A 16,608-nucleotide genomic window follows, 5' to 3' on the forward strand; every position below is an offset into this window, starting at 1 on the left:
TCTGTCCCCAGTGCTGAGGATCTCCCTCCTCTGAGCCCGGTGTTGGTGGGCAGCCTGGGTAACTGGCTGTGGCCCCAGGACTCCAGCCCACTGCCCCTGAAAGCCAGATCACTGCCCAAGACTCAGGATGAAAACAGGGCATTGGAGTGAGGAGCAACTTGGCCCGCAACTTCCTCATTTATCTGGGGGAAACTGAGACCTGGAAAAGGGCAGCAGTTTGCTGTGGTCCCTCAGAAGGAGCCTGATAGAATCAGGATTTCGGAGTTGGAAAGACCCTTAAGACATCATCACATCCCACTTTCTCATTGGATAGATAGAAAAAGTGAGGCCCAAAGAGGGTTAGAGACTCATCCGGAGGCCTAGCAGGGCCACGACCAGGACCCCCTCCTCATCCCATCTGAGCACTGTCCAGTGAGGATTTGTTTGTGGGCCCCCTCCCCGGTCTCCCTCCCAATCCAACTCCAATAGCCAGAAAGGGGCCAGCACTTTCGACTGCCCAGGCTTCAGCAACCCTGGGCTGGCCAGGTGTGGGCTGGACTTCATGTCCTGAGACCCAGCCCTGACCTTCTCTGTTCCAGAGTCCTCCCCTCCAGCCCTGACTTACACTCAAAGGTCCCCCCCCAGCTCTGACATTCCACGTTCTGAGGTCTCCCTCAGCTCTGCAATTGTATGTTCTAAGGTTCCCCCCAGCTCTGACATTCCATTCTTTAAGGTCCTCCCCCCAGTTCTGACGTTCCACACTCAGAAGTACCCCCTGCAGCTCTGATGTTCCACGCTCTGAGGTGCCCCTCCCAGCTGTGATATTGTATGTTCTAAGGTTCCCTCCCACCTCTAACATTCTACGCTCTGAGGGTCCCCTCCCAGCTCTGACGTTCCACACTCTGAAGTGCCCCCCAGCTCCAAAGTTCCACGCTCTGAGGTCCCCACCAGCTCTGACATTGTGTGTTCTAAGGTTCCCTCCCAGCTCTGAGGTTCCCCCACCCACCTCTAACGTTCTAGGCTCTGAGGTCCCCCAGCTTTGACTATGTCCCGAGGCCCTGACCTTCCCTACTTTATGGCGCCCCTCCCAGCTGGGGGTGTCTGCTGGGGTCCCCCAGGCCTTTTGGGACACAGCCCAGGTCCCAACCATGCAATGGCCACCGCTCCCCAAGGGGGAGGCCGAGGAGCCCCGAGCAGGGTGGGATGCTGGGGAGGGGTCCACGACCCCGTGGGTGCGGCCATCATGTCTGTCCTCAATCAGGCAGAATGGGAGGGAGAGCTTGGAGGGAGCCAAAAGCCTTCCCCCGCCCCCCGCCCTGGGAAGGCCCCCTCCCCCACCCCCCTGAGCCCAGAGGGGGAGGGGAGGGTCAGAGGGCTCTCTCGCAGTGGAGTCTCTCCTAAGGCAAGAAGGGGGGAGGGGTCAAAGGAGGTCGTGTCGAGAGTCACCCGGCGCGGGGGGGATCCCCATTGGGGGAAAATGGAGGCGTGTGTGTGGCGGCGGGGGGGTGGGGCTCCCTTGGGAACATGAGCGAACCCCGGGGACGCAGATGGGCCGATCATGTGACCGCCCCGCACCGGGCTCCTCCTCTCCCGCTACGCGCCTGCGCAGGAAGGGTGCCTGATGGGGGCGGGGCATGAAGAGGGCGGAGCCTGGTTGGCTGCACGTTGGCAGGGATTAGCGGGATCAGAGCAATGAGTGACGGCGCAGGGGCGGGGCTTCCTAGGGATTCGCACCCCGGATAGTTTTTTTTTCCTTTTGTCTTTCCCGGGGTGAGGAAGCTCCCTCTCCCCGTGTGCACCTTCTCTGTCTGCAGCTGGTGGCGGAATGAAGGAGCCGACCCTGGAGTCAGCAAGATCTGAGTTCAAATCCTTACATACTTCCTAGCTGTATGACCCCCCAACCCCATTTGCCTCAGTTTCCCCCTGTGCAATTGGGGATAATAATAGCAGCCCCGTCACAGGGCTGCTGGGAGAATCAGACGAGATGATCGGTGGGGCGCTTGGCACGGTGTTAGGCGCGTGCTTGTTCCCTCGCGGTCTCTGCTCTCTGACCTCACGCCCGGGGGTCTCTCCCCCTCCACACAGCCAAAATGCAGGTTGGACCACGTCACCCCCGCCCAACAAACTGCTGTGGCTCCCTGTCCCCTCCGGGATCAAACAGAACTCTGCTTGGAATTCTTAAGCCCCACATGACCTCGGCACCCCTCCAATTCCAGCCTACTTACATCTCACCCCCCCCCCACCCCCCAACGCGTACTCTTCCATCCGCTGCCCCCGGCTCCCGGTCGTGTCCATCTCTCGGCTCCAGCCATTCTCCCTGGCCGTCCTGGCCCGACCCGCGAGGGGATGAGGGTCTGCCCCATGGTTGGTCAGAGAGCAGAGACTTCAAGGGAACAAGCGTGTGCCTAGCACCGTGCCAAGCACCCCAGGATTATCTGGTCCGATTCTCCCAGCAGTCCTGGGCCGGCACGCGCTCCCTCCTCCGCTCTGACCTCTGACCGCCCTGGCTCCCTTCGAGTCTCGGCTAAACCCCCCTCCTCGGGGCAGCCTGCCCCAGCCCCATGCCTGGAATTCCAGCCTCCTCGCGGTGGTTCCCTCTTCTCTGTATCTTGTTTAAATGAGGCTGTTTGCTCCTTGTCTCCCCGGTTATACCGTGAGCTCCTCCAGGGCAGAGACCGTTTTTTGTGTTCCCTGCGCTTAGGACAGCTCCTGGCACACAGTGGGCGCTGCTTAAATGCTTCTTGGCTTGAGAGCCACCTGGTGCTCGAGGGAGGACTCGAACCCTGGCCTGGGCGCTCTCGCGGTTCCGGCTGCCTCTTCTCTGCACATCAGCCTGGTCGCCCCACGTCTGGGAAGCAGATGCCTCTTTTCCTTCCACACCCCTCCCTCCCCCAGAAGTTCTTATATTCTGCTCACTGACAGGGAATTTGGTACCTGCTCAACCGTGTGTGATTGCGGATTTCTTCCCTCTTTGGGACTTGATTTCTTCCTTTGTCAAATGATGGGGTTGGACTCGATCCCTCCAGGGTCCATTCCCTCTCCCCGCCCCCCACCAAATTCAGCACCTCCGCCTATAAACAGCAAATGTATTTATTTTCACGATCCAAGGTTGATTTCTGTGGGTGCGATAATAATCTTAATTTTGTCGTTCTGCTTCAGAGGCTGAGTTCTCTGGGGACCACGGGTTCCAGTGACAATCCAGTGACAATATTTCACTTGTCCATATGGCTCTAGTTTTTATAGGATTTTTCCTAAGACAAACAAAAAAACCCAAACCAGCTGAAATCGGTAGCATCTGTATTCTCTCCCTCTTACAGATGAGGAGCCCGGAGACTTGGGGCACCAAGTGACTTTCCTGTGGTCACAAAGGTAGGAAGGTCCATAAAGCTAGTCGAGGCCCGGGGACTCACCTTATAGAGGAGCCAGTTTAGGCTCAGAAAGGAGAAGTGACTGGTCTAAGGTCACTCCCAGCTTATGAGCCACAGGCTGGGGATTTGGAGGTTAAGTCTCTACTAATGCCCCAAAGCTCTCACCTGTCACTGAAATCTCTGCAGTGTCACTGATCTCTGAAGTCAAGATGGGCTTTGTCCACGTGAGGTAGCGGCACCTGTACCGGCCCCCATCCTGGGGCCTGGAATTCCTCAACAGGAAGTCAACGGTGTAGTCATTGACGTACCGGGGGTGCACTTTCAGCTCTGTGCTTTCTCCGTCCCTGAAGAGCTGAAACCTGGAACCAGGGACCCGTGCCGAGCAGCGCAGGGCTGCGTCCTTCCCGGGGGTCACCACGGGGCTCAAGGGGTGCAGCGTGGGCTTGGGGAGGAGGCCTGTGACAAAGGAGAGCCACCCGCCCCCCCAGCCCTGGCTGTTAGAGGCAGGACGTCCAGGGTCTTGGGAAGGGCAGTGGGTGCTGGCTGGATGGTTGTGTGACTTCAACTGTCTGGATCTTGGATTCTCCATCTTCCACGGGCAGAGCCTGCATTGGCACAGGTGACTAGGCAACCCTGGGCAGGTCCCTGTCCCTTTCGGGCCTCAGTTTCCCAGCTGGCCCTTAGGGGGCAGGACTGAGCTCTCGGGCATTCGAGGGAAGCTGCTGCCTGTTGCTCTTGGCCTCACCTTCAGCATCCTTAAAATGACTACATAATGCCCAAGCTCCTTAGCAAGCCAAGAACCTCATCGTTTGGCTATCTCTGAGATGGTTTCTGTGATTTCAGGCAAGTCTCTGCCCCCTTGGCCTCAGTTGGTTGTTGAGTCATTTCAGTCATGTTTGACTCTCTGTGGTCCCATCTGGGGTTTTCTTGGCAGAAACACTGGAGTGGTTTGCTGGCTCATTTTTACAGATGAGGGAACTGAGGCAAACAGGGTGAAGAGACTTGCCCAGGGTCACACAGCCACTATCTAAGTCTGAATTTGATCTCAGGCCAAGGGCTCTGTGCACCGTGGCGCCCCCTAGCTGCCTTTCCTGGCCATCAGAGCTGTCCAGCGTCCCTGCTCAGCCCTTATGCTTCCTGACTTCCAGGCTTTGCCACTGTTGTCCGCCCGTCCTCCCTTCCACTCTCTTCTCTGGGTCTTTGTGACTCTCCTCCCCCCTCTCTGACTCTCCCTTCTCAGCCTGCGTTGCTATGTCCCGTCCCATAACTGAGGGTGTCCCCCCAAGTCTCTCCCTGCCCTCTCCATTATCATTGCAATTCGGTTGGGTCCCAGATTTACAAATCCAATGTAACTTTCCTGTCTGCATCTCCAACCTCTGCCCCTTGGAGATTGTCAGCTGGATGCCCCATAGGCCCCAGAAGCTCTCTATGTGCCCAAATTGCCTTTCTTTCGCCCATCTCCAAAATGGCCCTGTTTCTGGCCAGGGTATCAGCGTCCTTCCAGCCCCATGCACTTTCAGCCTTGGGGTGACCCTCGTCTCCTCCCCTTCCTCTCCCTCCCGTCCAAAGCTTGGCACCGGCAGCCCCGTGGCTTGTCCTCTCTACTCAGGAAGCTCCCCTGCCCTGTGGGTCACCACTCCCTCTCCCCCTTCAGCGAGGCTGGGTTTTCTCCTCGTCCCATACAGCTACGAAAGTCATCTTCCTAAAGGACAGCTCTGCTCACATCCCTCCCCTGCTCTATAAACTCTGGCTCCCTATTGCTTTTAGGATCCAGTGCTTTGAAGTTATTCACATTCTAGCTCCATCTGACCTGAACAGACTGAACGCACATCGCTTCCCTCCACATACTCTGTGGTCCAGTTGAGCCGGCTTATTTACTCATCTCTGTACAAGTCATTCTGTCTCCCACCTCAGCAACTTTGCCCGTGCCTAGAATGCTCTCCCTTTTAGACTCCTTCAGAGATCGGCTTCAGGGCTGCAGCCAGGTGAGCCCTTTCTTGGTCCCTTCGACTGCTAGTAAATGACGTTGTGTTGACTTTGCATTGTCTCATTTATGATGGATACATGCTGTTTCTCCTGATGGAGCGTAAGCCTTTTGAAGGCTAGGATTGCTGTTTTGGTCTTTTTATCCCAGGGGCCTAACAGTACTCACAGATTGATTGGCGGGTCACCAGAGCTCATTGGAGGTCCAGCAAAGGCTGGCAACGCTGAGGGGTCTTCTGTTCAGCCAGGGACCAGGCCAGCTGGCCTCTGAGACCCCCGTCCAGCTCTGTGGACATTAGTCGCAGAGCCCAAGGACCCTGCTCATCGGTGAAGGTCACCTGGGTAGTTATGGAGGTCTATATTCTGTGACCAGAGGTCCCTTGGGACCCTGACCTTCTATACAGTCCATATTCTCTGCTCCCTCTGGGCTCTGACACTCTGTCTTCTCTGCTCCCTTCCACGGAACAGCAACAAATATACTTCCCAAATGGGGTTCCTCTGTGTGCGTCTGTGTCTGTCTGTGTCTGTGCTCGTGTCTGTGTGTATTGCCTAGATGGAGGGCCCCAGAGGACGAGGAGAGGCTGCCTGCAGAAGGGATGACTGGAGTGGAGTCTGGGACATCAAAGAAGGAAGATGAAGTGAGAGGGAGAGTCCGTGTGAAGCCCCAGAGGTGGCCGATGGTTGGTTGTGGGGGAGGCCCAGCAAGGAGCCCAGTGGGGTGGCGAGCAGCTGGGTGTAAATCAGAAATGCAGGAAGGAGCCAAGTAGTGAAGGGTCTTAAAGGTTAAAGAGAGGAGTTTGTGTGTGATGCTGAAGGAAGCAATGAGATCCTGGAGCTACTTGGACAAGGAGGCCACATGGACAAGTGCCCTGTGTGACCAAGTGGAAGATGGGCTGGAGGTGGGGGGGGGGAGCCTCCAGGAGCCCAGCCCTGGGGGCCAAGTGGAGGATGGGCTAGAGGGGGGGATGGCCGAGTGGAAGATGGGCTGCAGGGAGGGGGACTCTCCAGGAACCCACGGCAGTAGTCAGGGTGGAAGAGGATGAGGGTCTGCCCAGGCAGCACTGCCCAGGCCAGCTGGGAGTGGAGTCTTAGATTCTTATCCAACAGGGTCTCTCCATCATGGGAGGTCTGACTCTCCCTTGTCAGGTCTGACTCTTCCTCAGTGTGGGTTGGGCTAGCTGGCACCCCTGCTTCTCTCTGTCTCTGAAATGCTGTCCTTCCCATCCTGATCTCCCACAATCCCCCGTTTCACCCTTTAGATGCCAGAAGGGCAGGCCCAAGGCCGAGGTGGGAAAGCCTGGGAGCTTCCTCCAGGGTCTGGGTGGGAGGAGTAGGGCTGGCCTAGCCTGGTGGTTACAGCAGAGATGGTGTTAGAGAAGACTGAGGTTTTCACCTGCCCTTGCCCATACCAGCCTCTGTGACCTCAGGTAAGTCCCTTTCTCTTTTGGGCCACAGCTAGCTCCTCTCTCAGATGAGGTGGTAGACTTGAGCCCTAGTACGGCTGTGTGTCCTTCTGTTACTCCCCTGGGGGGCCTGACTTCCTTCAGGACACTCAGTAGCTAAGATTGGGCCTTTCCCTCTCTGGCCTCTGCCTGTGCCCTCTGTCCAGTGGTTGGGGGGGGCCTAGCTGGTCTTGAAGGAACTGACCCCATTGGCTCATGTGACCTCCACAGCACCTGCCCGCTCTAACAGTCCTCAGTGGGGGAGGGGTCCTTTGTTTCTTCAGATATTACGTCCCCTCCCCCCATCTCCTAGAAAGTCCAGCCCTTCCCCTCACCGTCAACTTGAACCTCCACATCCTCGCTCATTGGGGACCCGGCGAACGGGGCGACCGTCTCAAAGTAAACACAGCTGTAATTGCCGGAATCATAAGCCATGATGTCAGAGAGGACAAAGTCAGCGTGGGATCCAGTGGTGCTCAAAACCTGCACGGGTTCACTGGAGCCTTTTTTCAGCAGGGCAAACCTCATATTGGGGTGGGACCCCTGGCATTGGAATGTCACATTGGTCCCTTGAGAAATCATGGCATCCTGGGGCTGCACTGAGAGGGACGGTTTGGGCAATGTTCCTGGAAACAGAAAAGGCCACACAATGTTAGCCCCACGAGGAGTCTGAGCATAGAACAGGGAAAGTCAGAGGCGGGAGGGGCCTTAGAACACAGAATATGGAGAGTTGTCCAGGGGAGAAGAGGGCTTGTGAGTAAAGAACGCAGAAAGCGAGGACCCCGAGGGGCCTTAGGACAGAGAATGATAGCGTTGGAAGGGACCTCAGAACATAACACTTTAAAAGTCAGGAAACAAAGGCCTTTACAATAATGAAATCAAGACCATCTTATTGTACAGAGCAGAAAATGGGCCCTGAGAGGGAACGTGACAGACCATGAGGCCCAGGGGTGCGGGGGAGGGCATAGATTCTGCAGCAGAGCTAGGAATGGGGGTAAAGACCCACCCTGCCCAGTGTTCTCTCATACAGAATCCTGAGGCTAATGGGGTGAGGCCACTGATTCTTGACCATGGACCAGCCCTTGTGATCATTGATAGGACCTCTGAGATGGACTGACCTAGCCACAGAGGCCCAGAGAGCTGGGAAAACTGGCTCAAGGTCCCACAAAGTAGCTAGGGACAGAGCTGGAATTGGACCCTGGCCGTCTGCTGCATGTGCCAGGGCTTCTTCCTCTGGGGGAAGTGAGGCAGCAAGAAGGCGAGGACACAGCGCTGAGTTTGGAATCAGGAGGAGCTGACTTTGGATGCCACCTGGCACGCATCCTAGAAGTGTACCCCTAGCCGTGTCACTGACAGACTCTTGCAGGGTCGTTGTAAAGATTGTAAGAGATAATAGATGTCAAGTGTTTGGCAAACTCGTGCTCGGCGAATGTGAGCTGTTATTACTATCACACCGCACTACCACAATTTTGTCCTTAGCTGATTCTAACACAATTAATTCTTCAACGAGTATTTATTAAGCACCTACTGTCTGCCAAACACTGTGGTAGGTCCTGGGGGATACCCGGCAAAGAACGAAACCTTTCCTACTCACTAGGGTCTTCCCTTCTAATGGGGAAGACAACTGTGTGTAGAATGGATGCAGCAATTATGAAGCGAACAAAGACAAATCTATCCAAAGCAGCGGATCACAAGGTAGTTCGGGAGGGAGGGAGAAGAAAAGCTCCATGTAAATGATGAGCTTTCAGGGGTGACGAACAAAAAGAAGGTCAGTTTGACTGGATGGTAGAGTGCCAGGATGGCAGAGTGAAGCTCAGGCTGGAAAGATGGTCGGGGCCCACCTGGGAAGGGCTTTACAAGCTGAGCAGAGGGCCTGGGTTTTACCCTAGAGTTCACAGGAAATCATTGGTTGAATAGAGGAGTCCCATGGTCTGACCTGCACATAAGGAAAATCACTTTGCCAAAGTGGCCGGTATGGCCTGGAGCAAGGAGAGATGAGGCAGGGAAGGCAGCAAAGAGGCCGCAGCCATGATCTAGGCCACAGGGGGTGATGGGGTAGCGGCCTCAACTCAGGCAGTGGTTAAGTGAGTGGAGGCAAGGGGTCAGGTGGGAGAGGTGTACTGGGAAGGTGAAAAGGACAAGATTTGGCAACAAACTGAATGTGTAAGGGGGAGGAGGAGAGATGAGTCCAGGACAATGATGAGGTTGCCAGTCTGGGAGGCTGGAAGAATGGTGGTGCCTTTGATAGCAATAGGAGAGTCTGGAAGAGGAGAGGCAATTGGTGATGCATGACTGAAGCTTGGGGAGAGACTGGGGCTGTCTTCTGTCTTTCTGTCTGTTTATCTACTTATCTGTCTCTCTGCTTATCTGTCTATCTATCTATCTATCTATCTATCTATCTATCTACCTATCTACCTATCTATCTTCCTATCTAGCCATCACCTAGCTGACTAGCTAGCTGTCTGTCTACATATCTGTATATCTATCTACCCATCTATCCATCCTCTGTCAGTCTGTCCATCATCTGTCTATATATCTATCTGTCTTTCTTTCCATCATCTTTTTAGCTATCTATCCATCCATCCATATTTGGGAGTAATCTACATAATGATGTTCATTTAACCCATGGGAGCTGACGAGGTTGGCAAGAGGGAATGTTGAGGGAGGAGGAAAGGAAAGGGCCAAGGGCAGGACCTTGGGAAACATTCACAGTTTTCTGGCATATGAATTTTGGGTCATGAAAGGCTGTTGAGAAGAAGTATTAGACAGGTAAGGAGAGTCATAGGAAAGCAGTGTCATGGCCACCCAGAGAGAAGGGAGCTATCCGGGGGAGAGGGTGGTCAACAGGGTCAAAGGCCAAAGAGGGGTCACGAAGGGGCAGCCTGAGAAAAGGCCAGCAGATTGGCCCAACGCTTTGCAGAGTGGTTTCTCTTGAGTGATGAGGTTGGAAGCCAGACTGTGAGGTACCAAGGAGCCAGTGAGAGGAGGGAAGGGGAAGCAATGAGCAGAGACAGCTTTGTCCAGTTTAGTTGAGAAAGGGATCTAAGGCGGCAGCATGAGGGGCTGGAGAGTCTGGTGAAGGGTTTTTAAGTGAGGAGGAGCCAGGCATGTCTAAAGGCCCCACCCACACATTTAGTGCTAGCTCTTACCACATGGCTACTTGGAGGGTCCTTTCCGCCCCTGCCATCTTGACTGGAGAGTCAGACAGCACAGCCAGGGAGGAGAAGAACCATCTTTCGAGGGCTGGGGAGACACTCATGGGGAACAGAGATTAGCTTTCCTCTCCTCAGCCCCAGAGGGTGGAAGCACGGGCTCTGGGGAGCTCTCTACAGGCCCTCCCATATTGCTAGGTCACCCCTTTGCAAAGCTGTAGGAGAGCGGAGGGTGGGGAGATGCTTTCCAGTCCTCCAAATGCCCCTGGTTACCTAGCAAATCAGCTTAAGAGCAAGACTTCAAAGGGGGAGCTGGCAGACATTGCCTCCCCTCACCAGAAGCCACCGCTCTGTCCTCCTTACACCAGTAACCCATCCAGACCCTTCTGGGCTCAGGATCAGTTGCCTCAGGTGGCAGTGGGCATGGTATTATCTCCAGAGCCAGAGAAGCCCACAAATCTGAATTCTGGGAGGGCAGGGCTTCTTCCCTGATCTTTGCAGGAATGGGTGCTGTCTCCAGTCATCCTGATCCATATCTGGCCACTAGACCCAGATGGCTCCAGAGGAGAGAGTGAGGCTGGTGATCTTGCACAGCCCTGCCTCACTCAAATCTGATTCACTGGCATGTCACGGCATCACCTCCCTGATGTTGTCGTCTTCTTCAAGAATGAAGGACAAACCACGGCAGGAGGATAGACGGGGCTTAGAAAGACAGGACTGACTCCGTCATCATCCCTCCTCCAATGGAGGAGGAACGGGGCCCTAGAGGTGAAGGACCTTGCCCCAAACTGCCTGCTGGAGAGCCAGGTCTCACAGCTTGATGCCCTGTGTTCTTTGCTGCTGACCCTGGGGGTCATTGCTCCACAACAGACTTCCCGATGACCTTGGGCAAGTCATTCCCCTGGCCAGGCCTCAGTTTACTCAACTATCTGTGTCTATCCATTTGTGTGTTGTCTCTCCCATTAACTTCTAAGCTCCTGGAAGGCAGGGCCTGTCTTTTACCTCTTTATATATCCCCCAGTGCTTAGCATGGTGCCTGGCACATAGTAGGTGCTTTATAAATATCGACTAATTGGTTGATTGAAAAGTTGGGGCTTGGACGCCAGCTTCCCCAGAGTCCTTTCCTGCTCCTTCCCCCGGCCCTGCTCACCTGTGGTCAGGACAAGCTCCAGGGACTCGCTGTCTTCTGACCAGATCAGTGGCCCATTCCCAAACCGGTACCGGCAGCTGTATCTGCCAGCAGCCCTGGGTTCCAGATCCATCAGGTGGAAGTCAGTCCGCTGGGGGTCCGTTGAAGACATCAAAGGGACAAACACCTTATGTCCATCTTTAAACAGCTTGAACTCCAGCCCTGAGAACATTGCACTACACCGGAAGGTGACGGAGCCACCAGACCCGATGACCAGGTTGGTCTGAGATTTGAAAGAGGGCTTTGGGAGGGAGTCTGGAAGGGAATTTGAGTCAATCTCATAAGACAGATGCTGCCTCCCACCCACCACCCACCAGACCCAATCTATGCATCTACTTCTGGTGCTAGCACTGTGGGGTGTGCACAAGGAGGAGGAGACTGAGACCCCAGAGTTGCTCTCATTGAAGGAGGAGAGATCAGCGAGGAAGCAGAAGAGCCTGGTGTCAATGAAACCAAGGGAGGGAAGAGTGGTCCACAGTGGCCAGAAGCTGCAGAGGGGTCAGGGATGAGCAAAGGCTGTGGGATCTGCCAAGTGGGGGTGCCCCAGTGCAGTATGGGAGGGAGAAGAGTCTGTGAAAATGAGCCAGGGGTCTCAGTGGGTTTGAAGCTCCAAGAGAGCTGACCAGTGTGATGCAGCAGCTTCCCATCTGCTAGCCTTCCTCCTTCTGGTTACTTCTCATCTCCCTAAGTGTCTTTCTCTTCCTCCTCCATTCTCCTCCCCTGCTCTGGGTCTCAGTCCTTCCGGCCTCTTGAGTTTCTCCCCCCCTCCCAGGAGTACACAGAGGGCTGTGGTCAGAGCAGTGTTTCCCTGAGCCAGGTGTGGGCTCCAGTCTGGGGTCTCTTTCTCTGCTCTCACCTGGTATCACCACATTTATGGTCTCGCTGGGTGCTGACTTCACCCCAGGGGCCGTTGTGGGTGGTCGGTACCGGCAGGTGTAGTTCCCAGGGTTCCTAATGATGAAGGTGGCTTCTGTCTCTGGGGTGTGGGAGCTGACCACAGGTTCCTGGTTTCCTTCCTGGTGTAGTTCAAAGGTCATGCCCAGAAGCTTGCCCTGGCAGTGCAGCTTGGTCTCCAGGCCATGGAGGATCCAAGGCCCGGGCTCAGCTCGGAGGGAGGGTGCTGGGAGGGGCTCTATTAGGATCAAGCATATTAGAGCATCTGTGAACATGGAACCTAGAACCTAGATAGAGGTGGGTGCACTTGAGGATCTAGAGGGCCACACATGGCCTGGAGGATATCTGAGCTCAGAACCTTAGAACTGAAGATGTGGACATCAGAAGGGGAAGAGACCTACAAAGGCAGGATATTAAGAGCTAGGAGTCTCCTTGAATGTCATTTTGTGGAACCCCGAATTTTCACTTTTATTGTTGTGGAGATGGTGTGTTGTGTTTTACCCATATGGATTATGGGAGTCTGCCTGGGTCTGTCTAGATGTGGCTCATGGCTCCCTATGAATAGATATGGAGATCTCTGCAAATAGGCTTGGAGCTTGGGTTACATGATTTTTGTATTTGTTATCAATATTCCTTTTTACATGACAGGCACCTCCCATTATCCCTTCCTTCAGCATCTTTCCTTTTAAGAAAGAAAAAGTGAGTTAAACAAGACCAATCGATGCAGTGAATACATCTGACTGTGTCCTAGCCCCTTATTTTACAGTTGGGTAAACTGAGGCACAGAAAGGGCAAGGGACTTCGGTAGGGACATACAGTAGGTTAGAGACAGAGCAAGATCCAGAACCGAGAATTCAGAACTCTCACCCTTAGGCTTTTTTCCCTCACATGTTGCTGCTTTCCTACAGAAAGAACGAGAGAGCAGGGAGAGAGACAGTCAAAGAGATAGAGACAGTTAGGACAGACAGACACAGAGACAGACACAGAGACAAAGAGAGAAACAGAGGAGGGACAGACAGAGAAATAGGGAGAGAGACCGAGAGAAACAGGAGGGAGAGAGAGAAAGACAGAGGGAGAGACAGAAAGAGAGAGAGAGAGAGAGAGAGAGAGAGAGAGAGAGAGATGGAAATGGGGGGAAAGACAGACAGAGACACAGAGAGAGAGGAGACAGACAGAGAGACAGAGGGGGAGAGAGGCAGAGACAGAGCAGAGAGAGACACACAGAGAAGAGACACACAGAGAGGAGACAGCAAGAGACAGAGACAGAGAGAGAAAGAGAAAGAGAGAGACAGAGAAAGACAAAGAGAGAGAGACAGAGAGAGACAGGGAGAAAAAGAGACAGAGACAGAGAAAGACACACAGAGAGAGGGGACAGAGAGAGACAGAGATAGACAAATGGACAGACAGACAGAGAGACACATACACAGATAGTGAGAGACAGAGAGAGATAGAGAGACAGGGAGGGAGGGAGGAAGGAGTAGGAGGAGGAAGAAAGAGAGAGAGACAGACAGAGATAGAGATGGAGGGAGAGACAGACAGACAGAGTCACAGAGAGAGAGGAGACAGACAGAGAGACGGGGTGGGGGAGAGAGAGAGGCTGAGAGACAGAGAGAGCAGAGACAGAGACAGAAACAGACAGAGAGAGACACACAGAGGAGACACAGAGAGAGAAAGAAACAGAGAGACAGAGAGAGACAAAGAGAGAGACAGAGAGGGGGAGAGAGAGAGAGAGACAGACAGACAGACACAGAGACAGAGACAGAGAGAGACAGAGACAGAGAGACAGAGACGGAGAGAGAGAGAGGAAAGAGGCAGGTGATCGTGGGAGGCATCCTGTTGTCAGTGGTTCTCCTGCCTCTGGTTCCAGAGCCTGGAGCTAGAGCTTCCCTAAATCTGGGGGCCCCTGCTCCCCGTAAGCCCAGGAACTTTCTACGGCCAGTCCCAGAGATCAAGTGATGAGAATGTGAGCAGTAGCCTACGTCACCTGGTACAAAAGGAGAAGGCAGAAGGGCTGACAGGTGTTGGCAGTGGACGTCTGGCGCACTTTCAGCCTCCTCCTCCCCTCTGATCTCCCCGCTTCCCGCCTGCCAGCCCCACAGGGCAGGGGGCCGAGTTCAGAGACCTCCAGCCATCTGCCCACTCACCTGTCCCTGTCACCTCCACCGAGGCACTCAGACCCCAGTGGTTCTCTGCCCCTAGGGTCCGGCACCGGTAAATACCCTTGTTATCAGCTGTCACTGGCCCCAGTGGGAACCTGGCAGAGGTTCCAAGGGCAGAAAGAGAAGAGAAGACTTCCCCATCTTTCAACAGCTCGAATTTCATCGCCAGAGTGTTAGTCGCCAGGCACTTGAGGGTCACGTTGGCCCAGGGTGCGGATGGAGATTCAGACTCTATCCAGAGGCGAGGGGTTGTGTCTATATCTGTGAGAGTTCCCAAAGAATTAATTAAGAATCTACTACTTCACTTAACTTCTATTTGCCTCAGTTTCCTCATCTGTAAAAATGGAGATAGAAATAGCATTTACCTCTCCAGGTTGTCATGGGGATCAAATGAGATAATACTTATAAAGTGCCTAGCTCGGTGCCTAGCACACAGTAGGTGCTACATAAATGTCAGCTAAATTTAATTATTGTCAGAGGGACCTTAAACCATGGAGACTGTGTGGATGTCAGAGCAGAACAGAGAAGGCCAGAGCTGGGACGGGGCCAGGACACAGAACGGCAGAATTGGCAGGAAAGAAGGAAAAAACCCCCAAATTCATTGCTTTACAAATATTATCTCAGTTGATACAACTGCCTTGGAGGACAGGTGCTCTAATTATCCTGACTCTAGAGCTGAGTAAACTGAGGCAGACAGCGGCAAAGAGACTTGCCCAGGAACCCCAGCTAGTTAAATGTCTGAGGCCACATTTGAACTCGGGTCTTCCTGACTCCAGGCCCAGTAGGCCTGACTTGTAGTGACTTTGACCTGATTAACTTTGGGTTTCAGGCTGGGCAGAAAGTGAAGTGAGTGCAGTAGGTTGGCCTGGGGGATTACCGAGGGATGGAGGGTCTGGAGGTCAAGGTAAGGACAAAACTTAGGTGGGAGGAAAGATGGAATGCTAGGAAGTTCTGCCGCAGCAAAGGAATTTCTGAGTTCTTGATCAGGGCAGGGATGTGCTGTCTCCTGCTGCTTATTTCAGGGCTCCTCAAACCTGTCCAGCCATCTTTCCTTCCCCCTTTGCAGTTCCTCCCTCCCCCTCAGCTCCCCTGGGGCTGTGTGGGTCCAGATCTTATGGGCTCACTCACATGTGGCTGCCTCTGCCTCCATCTCTGGGTCCAGCCAAAGCCCTGTAGGAGACAGAGTGGAATCACGACGTGTGTGAACGCAAAGAGACAAGGCCAAGAAGAGCGGACACAGACAGGGTGCTGTGCCAAGCTCTGGGCACGCGTTATTTCATTTTAGCTTGGTGACATAGGAGACGATTATTGCAGGAATTGTTCTTTCCCTCTTTTACACATGATGAAATTGGGCCCCAGAAAAGTTTGTAGACGGTGGTGACATGCCGTCCTCCGGCTGTCCAGCCACCAATGAGTCCGAGTGAATTAGGGAGTAGAGGCCAGCATAGGGTTCACCCAGCACACTGAGGATGTCCAGATTGGGGAGGGAGGATAGTCTGGTCAGAGCAGGAGGGGTGATGGCTTGAAGGGAGAGAACAGCTCGGAGGTGAGAATGAAGACTGGGCATAGGAGGAATGAGCCAGAACCTCCTGGAAGAGACAGGTGGAAGGGAGATGGGAGTGGGGGCCTTCGGAGGTGGAGACTGGAGACCCCATGAGGAATGGCCTCCCCTTCTGGGCCAGGCAAGAAGAAGCCCATCATCTGTAGAGACAGGAGGCACATGGGGTGTTTGAGGAGGTAGGAGAAGGCTTGTAGCTCCAGCTCTGGGAGCAGGGAAGGATGGTGGGGCAGCAGTGAGGGTGGAGGGGCCCCAGACAGCTTTTCTCTGTGGTGGCTCGGGGGCAGACCTGGTGGTTGTGCCTCAGGACAGGACATGGGAGCAAGAGATTCAAGGGCGGAGGCCTCATTCATTCACCACTCCACCATGGGACTAAGAACGGGAAGGGAGGAGAATGAACACCTGGCTAAGGAAGCAGCATCAGAGCAGCCAAGAGATGGCCTGCAGGGTGCCGACTGACTCACCTAGGAGGAGTAGAATAGCAAGCCGAGCGGCCATGGCTCCTTACTTCTCCCTCCTGGCCTGGGTCCGAGGCTCTTCTTGCAGGGAGGCGAAAGCCGAGGGAATGGTTGGGAAGTCTCTTAAGAGAGCAGGGATGCTCTGAGCTCCACTCACCCTCCCCCACTGTGCACTGTCCCCGTTAGGTCATTGCTCCAGCCAAGGTCACTGTCAGCTCTTCCAGGCCTGGGCAGTCCAGAATGGCCTGCTGACTCATCACTATTGCTTCCTCCCCCTTGGTCTGACCCCCGGCTAAATTGCAAAAGGGACAAAGTCCATTTTGTGGCCTCTACCCTCCCTCAAAAAAATTGCGTGTGGTAGAGGAACAGAGCTAGACCGGAAACCCCAAGATTCGGATTCTGTTCCCGCCTCCTCCAGGGACTTGC

At 54.3% G+C, this 16,608-nt stretch overlaps 1 protein-coding gene across 1 annotated transcript; it reads right to left on the bottom strand.

Annotated features, from left to right (window-relative positions):
* Positions 1-3,053: 3,053 nt before the first annotated feature.
* On the bottom strand, positions 3,054-16,369 carry LOC118839945 (venom metalloproteinase inhibitor DM43-like). Its single transcript, XM_036747455.1, has 8 exons — positions 16,189-16,369; positions 15,295-15,336; positions 14,152-14,427; positions 11,970-12,245; positions 11,075-11,368; positions 7,108-7,398; positions 3,513-3,803; positions 3,054-3,230 (listed from the first exon to the last, which is right to left on the bottom strand). Exons 1-8 carry the CDS (start codon positions 16,220-16,222, stop codon positions 3,217-3,219), a joined length of 1,518 nt encoding a protein of 505 aa, XP_036603350.1. The 5' UTR covers positions 16,223-16,369; the 3' UTR covers positions 3,054-3,216.
* Positions 16,370-16,608: the final 239 nt, after the last annotated feature.

This window comes from Trichosurus vulpecula, chromosome 2, assembly GCF_011100635.1.
Source record: "Trichosurus vulpecula isolate mTriVul1 chromosome 2, mTriVul1.pri, whole genome shotgun sequence".
NCBI classification, from domain to species: domain Eukaryota; kingdom Metazoa; phylum Chordata; class Mammalia; order Diprotodontia; family Phalangeridae; genus Trichosurus; species Trichosurus vulpecula.

Excerpts from the sequence above, each read along its gene's own strand:
- LOC118839945 (XM_036747455.1), bottom strand. The coding sequence starts at position 16,222 with ATGGCCGCTCGGCTTGCTATTCTACTCCTCCTAG. Across the intron at positions 14,428-15,294 it reads GGAGGCAGAGGCAGCCACAT|ATATAGACACAACCCCTCGC; the intron begins GTGAGTGAGCCC and ends GAACTCTCACAG. Across the intron at positions 12,246-14,151 it reads GGTGGAGGTGACAGGGACAG|AGCCCCTCCCAGCACCCTCC; the intron begins GTGAGTGGGCAG and ends TGATCCTAATAG.